The 14,675-nt window shown below is 39.1% G+C and overlaps 2 protein-coding genes across 3 annotated transcripts; one reads left to right on the top strand and one right to left on the bottom strand.

The window, feature by feature from the left end:
* Positions 1 to 296: 296 nt before the first annotated feature.
* LOC112182141 (protein IQ-DOMAIN 1) lies at positions 297 to 2,760 on the top strand. 2 transcript variants are annotated; one of them, XM_024320586.2, is made up of 5 exons: positions 297 to 602; positions 697 to 960; positions 1,059 to 1,310; positions 1,444 to 1,581; positions 1,677 to 2,760. In XM_024320586.2, exons 1-5 carry the CDS (start codon positions 519 to 521, stop codon positions 2,520 to 2,522), a joined length of 1,584 nt encoding a protein of 527 aa, XP_024176354.1. In that variant the 5' UTR covers positions 297 to 518; the 3' UTR covers positions 2,523 to 2,760. The 2 variants fall into 2 exon arrangements, with proteins under 2 accessions (XP_024176354.1, XP_024176353.1); XM_024320585.2 differs by having other exon boundaries at positions 298 to 602; positions 1,441 to 1,581.
* Positions 2,761 to 11,647: 8,887 nt separating this feature from the next.
* LOC112169588 lies at positions 11,648 to 12,691 on the bottom strand. Its single transcript, XM_024306647.1, has one exon. It carries the CDS (start codon positions 12,689 to 12,691, stop codon positions 11,648 to 11,650), a length of 1,044 nt encoding a protein of 347 aa, XP_024162415.1.
* Between the last annotated feature and the right edge of the window lie 1,984 nt (positions 12,692 to 14,675).

Here is a 14,675-nt window from a genome sequence, read left to right as displayed (position 1 = left end):
ACAGAAACCCTAAAAAAGAATGGCCTAAAAGCACCCTGTAATTGGTTCCTGTGCGCTCTCAACGTGCTATCTCAGGCTTCAATAACCACCTCGATATCACTCACAAACACACCAGAGTCATTTTTTCCTCAAACTTTGTCACCTCCTATAAATAATGAGATTTTAATCTATCTGTATATTCACTCTCTGACACCACCATTGCTGTCCTTACATGCCCCCAAAAAAAAAATCAGTTTTTTCAACCTACTGATGTAAAAAAAAAAACAAGAAAAAAAACAAAGGTTTCCAATTTTCACGATGGAAATGAATCTAAGCTAAGGTTGGGCCAGTTGAAAGTCCCCGTCTTTTCCATTGTTTCTTTCTCACACTTTAATAAACTCTCCCTTTCACAGAGTTAAAGGGTGTGGCACTTTCGTACACGCCACGATCAATAAGCACCCATCATGTGTCTTTAACCTCCCTGGCACTTTGTGATCTTCCTCAGCTGTAAATGCAGCTGGGTTTTACTGTATTTTCTCATGGGGAAGAAGGGGGGCTCCTCTTGGTTGACTGCTGTGAAAAGAGCTTTCAGATCTCCCACCAAGGACGATGAAGATCATAAGGTCAAGTTCCTTAAACCCCCTGCAATCTTCATTTGAGTTTTCTTGGCAGATGGTGATTTTGGTTTTTGGTTTTTGGTTTCTGGGTTTTGTGCAGAAAAGAGAGAAGCGTCGGTGGATTTTCAGGAAGCCCACGAATTTAAGTCAAGAAAGTCCAAAGGAGAAAACTGAAAATGTATCAGTAGCTGCTGCAGAGCAGAGGCATGCTCTTGATGTTGCTGTGGCCACAGCCGAAGCAGCAATGGCGACTGCTCAAGCGGCCGCCGTCGAAGTGGCTCGGCTGACCAAGCCATCTAACCATGCCAGAGAGCAACTTCAGTTTGCAGCCATTGTCATTCAGACCGCTTTTAGAGGTTACTTGGTAATAGATCTATCTCTGTTTGGTAAATTGATGTTAAGTAAAAGAAAATGGGAAGTGGTTTTGATTGTTTTGTGTTTGTTTGTTTTTTGGGGTTGAAGGCAAGGAGGGCGCTTCGTGCGCTTAAAGGGCTTGTGAAGCTGCAAGCTTTGGTGAGAGGACACAATGTGAGGAAGCAAGCGAAGATGACTCTCAGGTGTATGCAAGCTCTGGTTCGAGTTCAAGCTCGGGTTCTTGATCAGAGAACTAGGCTTTCCCATGAAGGTAGTAGAAAATCGGCCTTTAGCGACACTAATAGCAATAGCGCTTGGGAATCGCGGTATCTTCAAGACATTTCAGACCGAAAATCCATTGTGAGTTAATTGGATCAGATTTATTATCAAAAGGCATTTCAATTTCATGGTTTTGGAAGAAAAAAATGCTGCTTTGTTATGATTAGTTCCAAGATGATAACATATTAACATTTGTATGTTGTGTGTGTAGCAGTCTAGAGAGGGAAGTAGTATAGCAGATGATTGGGATGAAAGGCCTCACACTATTGAGGAAGTAAAAGCAATGTTGCAACATAGAAAAGAAGCTGCAATGAAGCGTGAGAAAGCTTTATCACACGCCTTTTCTCAACAGGTTTATTACCATCTACCCTGTTTCTCCTGTTTTCGCAAATTTAATTACATTGAAATAGTTGAGCTAATTAGCCTTAATTTTCTGCACAATCGAAGATATGGAGAAATGGGAGGAGCCCATCAATGGGGAATGAGGAAGAGCTTGAAGAGAAACCCAAATGGTTAGACAGATGGATGGCCCCAAAGCCATGGGAGAGCAGCAGAGGAAGAGCTTCTACTGACCGCAAAGACCCCATCAAAACAGTTGAAATCGACACCTCGCAGCCTTATTCAAGTTTATCATCCAATTTCCGAAGATCGAATGCAAGCCAATACCACCAACAAAACCAACAGCAAAGACCTAGTTCACCACTCCATAAAGATAGATCCCACCAAAACCAACACTTCCACCACTCCCCCATCACACCCTCACCATCAAAGAGCCGCCCTCCTCTCCAAGTGCGGTCTGCGAGCCCTCGTTGCGTTAGAGAAGACCGAAGCTCCAATGCGTCTCAAACCCCTAGCCTGAGGTCTAATTATTACTACAATGGTGGTGTTGTGCACCAACATAGTAGGGGCAGCACTAGCACTAGTGGCGGCAATGTTGGTGCTACATTGCCTAATTACATGGCAGCAACTGAATCTGCCAAGGCTCGAATTCGCTCCCAAAGTGCACCGAGGCAAAGGCCTTCGACACCTGACAGGGAGCGAGGAGGAGGAGTTGGATCGGTGAAGAAAAGACTTTCGTTTCCAGCTCCCGATCCTTATGGGGTTGTTGGAATGGGGGTTTATGCAGGAGGAGGTTATGGGCATAGCTTGAGGAGTCCGAGCTTTAAGAGTGTGGTGAGTGGATCACACTTTGGGTTGGAGCAACAATCTAACTATTCTTCATGTTGTACTGAGAGTCATGGTGGTGAGGCCTCTCCTTCTTCAACGAGTGACCTTAGAAGGTGGTTGAGGTGATTAGTTGAGGTGCTTAATGGCTGAAAATTGATGGCTTAGCCAGAAGTGTGAAGTGAACTATAACTTGTCACATTCTTACTTTGATTTGAAATGTGATTAGGCTGTTGTAATTTAGAGAGCCCTGAGTATTCATTTGGATAGAAATAGTAGAATGATTGAAGGTTTTCTTTGTTCCATTTTACTCATTGGTTTGTAAGTTGAAGCTGCAAATGAGGTTAAAGTTGTGTAATTTTTAACAGACCCTGTAACTTTATTGATAATTTCTCTTCTTCACTCTGAAATGAAATCATAAGCCTCATATGTACACGTCCAAGTCCAATTGTTACGTTTATATTTAAAGTGCTTCAAACTTTTGATGATGCAACTCTACTCTCTCAAAAAAGTTTCAGCTTTTATCAGATTATGATATAGTGAAGTCTTTTTCCTCACAAAAATTCATAGTGATTGATAGTGGCATTCATGACTACTTCCCCTGCTTCATAGTACAGCAGCAGCAAAGTCTTTGGCTCAAAAAAGCGACCTCTTACTTTTGGCCCACCGTGTGATATGCCTCGCCAAATATAGCTCTCAATTTAGTTTTCTCCGGCCAGTGGAATGAACCTTTACAACTGGTTGGAAAATTGAAACTATCATGATGGCATAGATCTCTTATCTCCCACTTCAAGTTATCATGATGCATGAGTAGAATATCAGTGTTTGAGCTCAGCTCAGCTCAAGAAGCCTTAAAAACTACAAGTGTGTTTCATGCGTTGCAGCCTTTAGCTCAATGCCTCTAAATTTGGCAAACAGTAGCGAATAGTAATGGATGGGGAATGAGATTCATGTCCTAGCTTCGTTCCTTTGGGCTTTGCGGTATGGACTATGGACAAGGTCAGGACTTTCAAATTTCATAATTATTATTTTCTTTTCCATTTTTATAAGAAGGAAAGTTATATTGTCCTTGAAAGATCCTTGTCCTATTGTTTCGGACCAAAAGAACAAGTGTCACACCTGGTTTTACTCTTCTGGAATTTTGTTCTAGCTAATTATAGATGCTATATAGGTGCAGCAGTTCATTTGGACTCTTTCCATTGATCAACTAGGGATTTCCACAAAAATTTGCACAACTCCAATTAATCAACTCAACTAAGCTCAACAAAAACTTTTCATATCAATACTGTTCCTTCTTACTAGGAGATGATCACTAGATCAGGGTTTTAAATATTGGTATCTTCATATTTATCGGTACTTTGAAAAAGGGAGATATCGGAAATATCAGAGATATATCGGGGATAGAGGAGAAAATATATCTTTTTTGAAAAAAGTCAATTTATTAGAAGTTTAGAATTACATATAAATACTTATGAATGTCAACTTCATCTACATCCAAAAAGAGACTCTAGGCGGTTGAAAAGCCGCTCGCTGGTCTACGAAAATGCAATAATCAGACCAAGACATAACCCATATAGTGAGAATTGTAGTGATGAACATGATAGTTATAGATCTCTTTAGAGCTGCCGACTGTTTCCCCTATAAGGAGATAATAAGGATGAACCCAACTAGATGATTGATTATATACTTCTCTATATTTATTATATCCATAAGCATCATAACCAGATTGATTGTTGCCTTCAAGAGATTCATTTGAGATCCCACTGCGCTCTGTGCCTAAACTGATAGAGTCAAAACTTAAGGCAATTGAAGAAACATCAGATGGGGTACTTTGATCATCAGTTGCACTTCTAGTCCTCCTCCCATATCGGGTCTTCTCTTGAGCACCATGACCAGCTGTTCTCACTCCGTGGTCTTCATCTTGAGTGATATGATCAAAATTACCTTCACATGTAAATTGGTTTAATCCTTCATCCATAGAAGATTGTCCATATTCATATCTTATTCACCTCCACCACCTGTTCCGCTTCCACCCTCTCCACCATCATCAGAACTATCTGGAGTTGCTGTACCACCCCACACATCATCATTATTTGAATTATCTTATGGGTTTTTAACAACTTCTTCAGATAAGACTATCTCTACGTTGATTCCAGCATTAGTTTCAGTTTCTACAACTTGTGGAAGAGGTCTTCCAGCTTCATCATCTAGGTGTGCAGGCATAATCCAATCATGAAGTGGATCAATGCCATTATCAAGCGACTCGCTTGCAACATGAAGTAGATCTATATAGTTGTTTTCATTGACCACATTATTCTTTCCTCACACATATTTGCATTTAAAGAATTACTTCTCACCCAAAATCGCCTTGAGGGTATTTATCCTCACCTAGATTCACCTTGAGGGGATTTTCTACTCACCTAGATCACCTTGAGGGGATTTTTCCTCACTCAGATTTGCCTTGAGGAGATCTCTCTTCACACAGATTTTCATTTAGAGAATTACTGAGTTTATTTATTTATTTTTATGTCAAATTTTACAAATATTTCTTCACTTTATTGGGAATATATCGCAAATATCTAATATATCGGGGATATTTGACGATGTCGGAGAAATTTCGCAGAAACGGTAGAAGATAAGATATTTGTTGAGAATATATACATCCCACATGGGAAAAATGGGACCTTGCCTATGGATTTATAAGAGTTTGGGCAACTCCATCCATTGCCAATTGGTTTTGGATGTGAACCTCAGATTACTTTTTCATGGTATCAGAGCCAGGTTACCCACGTGTGCATGCCTAACAGCCACACGGGCTCCACGTCACCCAAGTTGTCCACGTGTATGGCTTCAAAATTCGCCACACGTGTGGGGGTGTGTGAATATATACATCCCACATAGGAAAAATGGGACCTTGTCTATGGGTTTATAAGGGTTTGGGTCACTCCATCCATTGCTAATTAGTTTTGAATGTGAACCCCAGATTACTTTATCAATATTTACCCCCTAAGATATATCGGTCAGTCGAAAAAAGGAGATATCAGGGGATATATCGGAAATATTGCAGAGATTTAAAACCTTGCACCAGATCGCATCGCCGGACTTGTCCTTCTTGGCATCTGTGGCGCCCTCCTCAACGTGCTACTTGCAGTACTCGATCACCTTGGCTAGGATGTTGCCGGTGACGTTGGGCAAGGGGATCGCATTGTCGGCGCAGCGGTCACTCCACCATGTGCTTCAATGCATTTCGAACCTTTAGACTAAGCAATTCGGCAATCCTCTGCAAATTTCGTAATGCAATTTTCTTCAGCCACTAAACTCAAATATTTAGACTAACATTACTTGAGCTTACCGATATTTCGTGATCCTGAGGCAAACCTTCTTCGATGCTAGTGCTCACATTGACCTCGAGCTCCTTCTCCTTCTGCTTGTCCAGTTGCAGACCCACCAGATGCAGGGCTTTCATTTGGCCTCAATCCACTAGGCAAATGCAAATATTGTTTTGACATTTCCCTGCTGGCTTTCATATTCGGCTTCATTGCAAAATTGGGTTTGGGGAAGAGAGCGTTGATTAATTAGACCTTTGGCTTTGGAGTAGTTCTTCTTGTTGGGATTGGTTGCTGTGGATTTGACTGATAGCTCTGTAATCTGCATGTTTAATGGATCTGACTATCATTGGTTGAAGTAGCAGATTCCACATTTTACGTGACTGTGACTTTGATTGAAGTAAATAATGGTTTAAATCAAGGATTCAGAATTTTAGTAATTCATTAGATTAATTGGTCAGACGATATGATTTGAATGGTGTTGAGCAAATTTTGTTGTGCACTCTTTAGATCAGTTGAGTATCGGAGCATTTAGGTTTGTTAGATGAATTTTACTTGAGGATCAAGATTTGTGGTTGGTTTTAGATGGGAGTGTTTATTTATGAGAATATGTTGTTTTGATCAAGATGTGTTTTTGTGCAGGTTGCATTAATCCCTTACATTGCTGCCGGTGATCCTGATCTATCAATCACCGCAGAAGCATTGAAGGTCCTGGATTCTTGTGGATTAGACATAATTGAATTAGGCGTGGCATACTCTGATTCATTATGGATGGGCCAGTTATACAGGTTGATACTCTTGTATCTTGTCATTCTCTATATTGAATAAGAAGAATGGGAGTTGTAGAGGATTGTGAAGAAGAAGAGAGAGAGGGCCATCACTTTGTTCATGATTCGCTCTTTTTTTTTTAGTTAGTTAGTAGTGAAAGACTATTTTATCCTTAATAAAAATATCATGTGCATGACATGTTCTTGCCACGTCATCAATTTGACGGAGCCGTCACGGAAATTGAACGGAGATATCATGTTAATATCAAAATAAGACTTCAGGTATCATATTGGTATAGTTGAGAGTTTGGGCACTGATGCTGAATTTTTCTTTTTTGTGCCTTCTCCATAAAAGTTACCCATCGATGACCAACTTTAACGACGGGGAATCCCATTGGTTTCAGTATGTCAGCTTTGCTCTTTTTGCACTGTTGAGGATTCAACTCATTATTGTTTGACTCAAAATTGTCTCGGCCCAAATGAGAGGTCGAGGGACTTGAAGTCCAATTGTCGTTTTGGATTGCGCGGTCGTGCCAACTTGTGGCCGATTGGCTAAGCGAGGTTTTGATTAATATTTGGCTTGATTTGATTTCTTCAAGTGATTATCGGACGAGGAAGAAACCGTCTCGATCACTAGGTTCAAATGCCTTTGTTGCAAGGCTTTCGACGTTTTCACAGATGTTGCGTCTCTTTTTTATTTTTTGATATAGGTTGCAGAAAGTAACGGTGTGTAAAGTAAAGAGCATAAAATAAATGGGAAAATAAATAGCATAAAACTTAAAACAGGTGAAAAGTGTTAAAAAGTATTGACTTACTTTGTAGAGAGTAAGAAACGTATAAAGAGAGATGAGGGGAAAATAGAGAAGTGTCTTATTCAGTCTTAGAGGCCTCCCTTATATAGAGGTAGGGTTTACATGATAAGTGTTTAAACTATTGATATATTACATGTAGGTCCCTAACCAATAACGTGGACAGCCACATAAGAAATAATATTTACAACACTCCCCCTTGGATGTCCACCAATTGATGATGGCATTGGACGTGCTTATTGTTGCCTCGTTAAAAACCTTGCCAGGTAACAAAAACCCAGTGGGATAAAAATAACCCTGGTCGAAGGACAAAAAGAGCACAACGCGCATATGTCCTAGGTAGCATGTTTCTTGATGCTCCCCCTGATTGCAATCTCCCCCTGATCTTTGCATGTGTCGCTTGATAGCTTCGAGAGTCGTCTCAATCCGATCCCTTCCACTAACTTCTGGAAAGTACACTTAGGTAGAGATTTGGTGAATAAATCAGCCAAGTTTTCGTCGGATCGAATTTGCTTCACTGCAATTTCTTGATTCTTCTGAAGCTCATGAGTGTGAAAGAACTTTGGTGCGATATGCTTAGTCTTGTCACCTTTGATGAATCCTTCTTTAATCTGAGCAATACAAGCAGTATTGTCTTCATACATGACTGTTGGTTTGTCAGTTACTGAAGGTAAATCACAGGTGCTTCGAATGTGGCGAATCATGGATCTTAACCAAAAACATTCTCGGCCAGCCTCATATAAAGCAATTATTTCTGAATGATTAGAGGAAGTTGCCACGAGTGTTTGCTTAGATGATCGCCATGAAATTGCTGTGTCTCCACAAGTAAAAACATATCCTGTTTGAGAGCGACCTCTATGCGGATCAGAGAGATATCCTGCATCAGCATATCCAACAATCGTGGAATTATCAACAGATTTATTTGTATAGAATAAACCCATATCTGTTGTACCACGAAGGTAGCGTAAAATGTCTTTTACGCCCTTCCAATGGTGTGATGTTGGAGCAGAGCTATATCTTGCCAATACGCTAACTGCAAATGCAATGTCTGGTCTTGTACATTGCGCCAAATAAAGAAGGGCACTAATAGCACTAAGATATGGTACTTCTGGACCAAGGATAATTTCGTCATCTTGTCTTGGACGAAATGGATCTTTCATAGTGTCAAGACTCCGAACAACCATTGGGGTACTCAGTGGGTGAGCCTTTTCCATACCAAATCTCTTTAGAATTTTTTCTGTATAAGCAAATTGATGGACAAGAATCCCACTATCCAAATGCTCAATTTGCAGCCCGAGGCAATACCTTGTTTTTCCAAGGTCTTTCATTTCAAATTCTTTCTTTAAATATTCAGCAGTTTTTCCAAGTTCTGAAGAACTTCCAATCAGATTCATGTCATCGACATAAACTGCGACTATTGCAAAACCAGAATTTGATTTCTTAATGAACACGCAAGGACATATAGGATCATTGACATATCCTTCCTTAAGTAGATACTCACTGAGGCGGTTGTACCACATTCGTCCAGATTGCTTCAATCCATATAAGGATCGTCTCAGTTTGATTGAGTACATACTGCGTGGTTTTGCAGTTGCTTCAGGCAACCTAAGTCCTTCTGGGACTTTCATGTAGATATCAGTATCTAACTCACCGTATAGGTATGCAGTAACAACATCCATAAGACGCATATCAAGTTTTTCTGAAACTACTAAACTTATTAGATAGCGGAATGTGATAGCATCCATTACAGGAGAATATGTTTCCTCATAATCTATCCCAGGCCTTTGTGAAAAACCTTGCGCAACAAGTCGCGCCTTATATCTTGCAATCTCATTTTTCTCATTACGCTTTCTCACAAATACCCATTTATATCCAACCGGTTTGACATTGGGTGGTGTTTGGACAACAGGTCCGAAAACACTGCGTTTTTCTAGAGAATTTAATTCAGTTTGGATTGCATCTTTCCATTTGAGCCAGTCATGTCTCTGTCTACATTCATTAACAGAGCGAGGTTCAGTGTCATCGCCTTTTATTATTTCAGTAGCTACTGCGAATGAGAATATATTGTCTATGATCATATCTCTACGATCCCACAATTCATTGGTGTACACGTAGTTTACGGAAATTTCCTTATTTTCAGGTACCTGAGCCTCTTCATGGGCTGGTGTCTCACCGATGTCATTTTCCTCTTCTGTAGTCACAGAATCATGAATTGTGGATCAGACATTAATGTCTTGCCCAATATTCTCTTCAGGGGCGATTTCATTAGGATTCAGATGTGCCTTTGTTTTCCTCTTTCTAGGAACTGAATCTTTTGAACTTACAGGTCTGCCACGCTTCAGGCGTGCAGCAGATGGCTCATTGGCCGCCACATTATTTTGTCCAATTTGGACATTAATTCTTGCCGGTGCATTTATTGCTGGGATATGTGATCTTGTCACTTTTGCTGTGTCAGTGAATGCATCAGGCATTGTGTTAGCAATATTTTGAAGGTGCAGAATCCTTCGTACTTCAATTTCACTTTCTTTAGTACGAGGGTCAAGATGAGATATAGTGGGTACAGTCCACATTAATTCACGACGTTCATTTGGAACAGTCTTATCTCCCCCTAACGGCGGGAATATTGTCTCATCAAAATGGCAATCTGCAAACCGTGCGGTGAAGGTATCACCCGTCATGGGTTCTAAATACCGAATAATGGATGGTGAATCAAAACCAATGTAGATTCCCAATCGACGTTGAGGGCCCATTTTTGTTCGTTGTGGCGGTGCAATAGGCACATAAACAGCACAACCAAATGTTCGAAGATGGGAGATATTGGGCTGGCTCCCAGAAACAAGTTGTAATGGGGAATATTGATGGTTGGCTATGGGCCTCAACCGAATTAAAGCTGCTGCATGCAAAATTGCATGTCCCCATGCAGAAACTGGCATCTTTGTTTTCATTAGCAAAGTGCGAGCTATTATTTGAAGTCTCTTAATAAGAGCTTCTGCCAAACCATTTTGCGTATGAACATGAGGAACTGAATGTTCAATTTCAATTCCCATAGACATGCAATAATCATCAAAAGTTTGAGATGCAAATTCACCAGCATTGTCTAAACGAATGGACTTGATAGAGTAGTCCGGGAATTGAGCTCGTAATTTAATTATCTGAGCAAGTAGTTTGGCAAATGCCACATTACGGGTAGACAAGAGGCAAACATGTGACCATCTTGTAGAGGCATCAACTAGGACCATAAAATATCGAAATGGTCCACAAGATGGGTCAATAGGTCCACAAATGTCCCCTTGAATTCTTTGTAGAAAAGATGGGGATTCGATATCTATCTTTGCATAAGATGGTTTAACCACCAATTTCGCTTGTGAGCAGGCTTTGCAAGGGTTGCTTGGCAAAACGATATGTTTAGTCATCAATGGATGTCCATTGGAATTTGTAATGATCCTACGCATCATGGTGGATCCAGGGTGACCCAAACGGTCATGCCAAAGCATAAATGTTTGTTGATTTTTGAACTGCTGGTTCACAACATGGTATGCCTCAATTGGTTGAATAGTTGTGTAATACAACCCAGATGATAGGGCAACCAATTTTTCCAATATATGCTTTTGGCAGTTTTTATTGGATGTAATGCAAAGATATTCCACATGATTATCATTTGTGGTCTCAATGTGGTATCCATTTAAACGGATATCTCTAAAACTGAGGAGATTTCTTCTGGATCTCGAAGAGTATAAAGCCTCTTGAATGGACAATTGAGTTCCATTGGGTAGCCTAATGTGGGCTCTTCCGGAGCCTTCAATCAGGTCTGCAGGACCTGAGATAGTAGTCACATTGGCTTTAGAAGGCGTTAAAGTGGAGAAATAAATCCGATCGCGAAGGATCGTATGTGTAGTGGCACTGTCAGCAAGACATATTTCTTCTCCATCCTTCATAAGTTGAGAGCATCCAAAATCCATGTTCATGCCTTCATAAAAGAAATAATAATAATAATTAATTAATTAGTCTGACTAAGGCAGTGAAACATGATATTAGCGATCATTTATAAAAACAATTTAGTCATTCATTTGGGTACGAGAGAAAAAAAAAAAATATATATATATATATATATACCCATCATAATTCCTTTTTGCAAACTGACGTCAAAAATATAGATGCATCATAGACCACATGCAATTTAATTAATGCATCATAAACCACATGATAGAGCAACAAGTATCCAGAAAAAAACTTCTTTTTATTGCCTTGCAAAATAGCTAGGAACAAACCAAACTAAAAAAAATCAGAGGCCTAAACAAAAGGTGACTAATGTAGAAAGAAAATAAAAAAAATGCCTAAACATAGGCTGACAACTAGTAGTCGTCAAGAATTCCACCACTGGTCATATCATCAAAATTGCTTCCATTGTTCGCAAAAAAATCTGAGACATCGAGCGGAGTAATGTCTATAGGCTCAGATGAATCCCAAGGGTCAGAGTGGTCAATGTAGTTTGTCTCCACATGTTTCTTTTTCAAGGAAGCTTTGTAGAGGGCCACCAAATGGTCTTCTACACGACAGGTGCGAGCCCAATGGCCTTTACCACCACATCTAAGACAAACATTGTCTTCATTTTTATGAGGTTTGATCATCTGACCATTTCCTTTAGTAATCTTGGCATTGTTCCTTGGGCCCAACTGCTGGTTGTAGCCCCCACGAGCTTGGCCATTTTGTCGACCCTGACCACGTCTATGACCACGGTTACGGGCTTTGCCATGCCTTCCACCACGTCTATTGCCATAACCACTAGTAAAAGTAGCATTCGCTTCAGGGAATGGTTGTGATCCTGTGGGGCGAGACTGATGGTTCTTCATTAAGAGCTCATTGTTTTGCTCAGCCACCAGAAGACAAGAGATGAGATCAGAATATTTGGTGAATCCTCTTTCTCTGTATTGCTGCTGTAAGACCATATTGGAGGCATGAAAAGTGGAGAAGGTCTTTTCAAGCATCATGGCCTGAGTTACAGTTTCTCCACAAAGATTCATTTGGGAGGTGATCCTGAACATGGCAGAATTATAATCTATCACAGAACTGTAATCTTGAAGGCGCAGATGCGTCCATTCATAACGTGCTCTAGGGAGCACAACAGTCTTTTGGTGAGCGAACCTATCTGCCAAACCTGTCCATAGCTCAAGTGGGTCTTTGACAGTTAAGTACTCGTCCTTCAATCCCTGATGGAGATGGTGGCGCAGAAAAATCATAGCCTTAGCTTTATTCTGCGGGGACGCTGAGTTTCCTTCCTTGATTGTAGGCCCAAGGTTTTGGGCTTCGAGATGAATCTCTGCATCAAGGGCCCAAGACAAGTAGTTCTTGCCAGAGATGTCAAGGGCGACAAAATCCAATTTTGCCAAATTCGTCATCTTCCTGCCACAATGAAGATGAGGTATGTTAGGATCCATGTATAGTGTTAGAACTACAGGTTCTTAACAAATAAGTAATCAATATCGAAACTTCAGGTTCGAAAAAAAAATGAACATTGGATCGCAATTATATACACGAAGCTTCAGGTTCGTGGTCTTATGATTAGAACTTCAGGTTCTAAAATTCCGTATTTTTGAACTTCGGGTTCAAACGGATATGTACTCGAAACTTCTGGCTCGAGTAGCAGTAGTGAAACTTCAGGTTCACTTGTATTATGAATATTAAATATGCTTAATTGATAAAACATATAAGATAAATTTAATTAAATAAATATCAGATATGCTATAAAGAATGAAACAGCAAAAACATATCCATATGTTAACAACATATATCTCATATATATATATATATATATATATGTATATGTATATGTATATGTATACAGGAACGTGCGATTAGATAATCATATGAAACCATATATATATATATATATTAAAGTGCGATTAGAGAATAGAGATCATAGTAAACTATATATATATGCTTGCCAATAGTTAGCAACCAACTACAGTGCGATTATGCCCCATAGTAAACTATATAAAGAAACGTGTTTGTGGAGCAAATAGACTATATTAAACAAAACAACCATATATTAAACTATAGACGATTGTACCCAGGATATATTAAACTATATATAGGATTGCAGAAGCACAAAAAAATAAAACATTCCATAAACCCTAATTCTGCAATAAGGCGCCGTATATCAAAAAAAATAAACAAAACATTGATATGATGCCGTATATCTCCATAAACCCTAATATGCATAATTGATATAGATTAGAAATAAACTCATAGATCATAAGTTATAGTTAAGAGCAACAACGTTGCACTATAAACTCGTAGATCATCATAGAGTTTTAAGAAAAATAGCAGAGCGTGCTGATAACGTGTTAAAAAGTATTGACTTACTTTGTAGAGAGTAAGAAACGTATAAAGAGAGATGAGGGGAAAATAGAGAAGTGTCTTATTCAGTCTTAGAGGCCTCCCTTATATAGAGGTAGGGTTTACATGATAAGTGTTTAAACTATTGATATATTACATGTAGGTCCCTAACCAATAACGTGGACAGCCACATAAGAAATAATATTTACAACAAAAAGTAAATTGCAGGAAATATAAAGTACAGAAGGTAAAGACAACAATAAAAATTTAACTAGGCTAGAGCAAGAATGAAAAATATTGTAAAGAAAGCGACAAAAATTGACTAGGCTCGAGAGAAAAGATAGCAGAAAAGTTGTAGATGTATTTGAACTCAATTTGTCTTGGTTGGGGACCACTTACAATTGAGTTAAAAGGGTTGCATTTATACAGTTACATACATGATATTTAGGAAGGAAAGAGTAATTAAATTAAATGAATATTTCGGTCTTAATGACTAAAGAAATGCCCATAATTTCTTGCTAGTTGCGGCTTCATTCTCCTTGATTTGCTAGTTAATATAGCTATAAATATGAAATATTGCTCTTCAATGCTTCCAATTAGCCCATAAATGCCAATTTATTTTCATGTAACGTCATTGCTCCTATATGTGGTATGTAATGCCATTTATTGATGTTAAATACCAAATAATAAATCTCGGCAAATCTTAATAAGAATCCGTGATAATTATTTGACATAATCGCAATAATTATTATTAAATGTTATAATCTTCATCTCATCTAATGGCTTGGGCTTAATAGGCTGACATGCAAAAAATAGATACAAACACTCATTTATTTGTTTCTTGTTGGTAATGATTGTCATGCTATTTTGATACTTTACCAACTCATAACTCAATTGGTGACTTATGGAGTATAATTGTTGGTAAATCGTTTTCTTTTCAACTAAAAGATTTATGGCTTGCAGGTTGTTTGTTTGCTTTCATGGCAAAAACACGTAATAAACTTTGTTTTAATAATAAGAGGCCTCTTCTAGGCGGCGTCGCCC

This window comes from Rosa chinensis, chromosome 1 (genome assembly GCF_002994745.2).
Source record: "Rosa chinensis cultivar Old Blush chromosome 1, RchiOBHm-V2, whole genome shotgun sequence".
Taxonomy (NCBI): domain Eukaryota; kingdom Viridiplantae; phylum Streptophyta; class Magnoliopsida; order Rosales; family Rosaceae; genus Rosa; species Rosa chinensis.
Note: the sequence above shows the minus strand (reverse complement) of the source record. Positions and strands in the feature narration are given on the sequence as shown.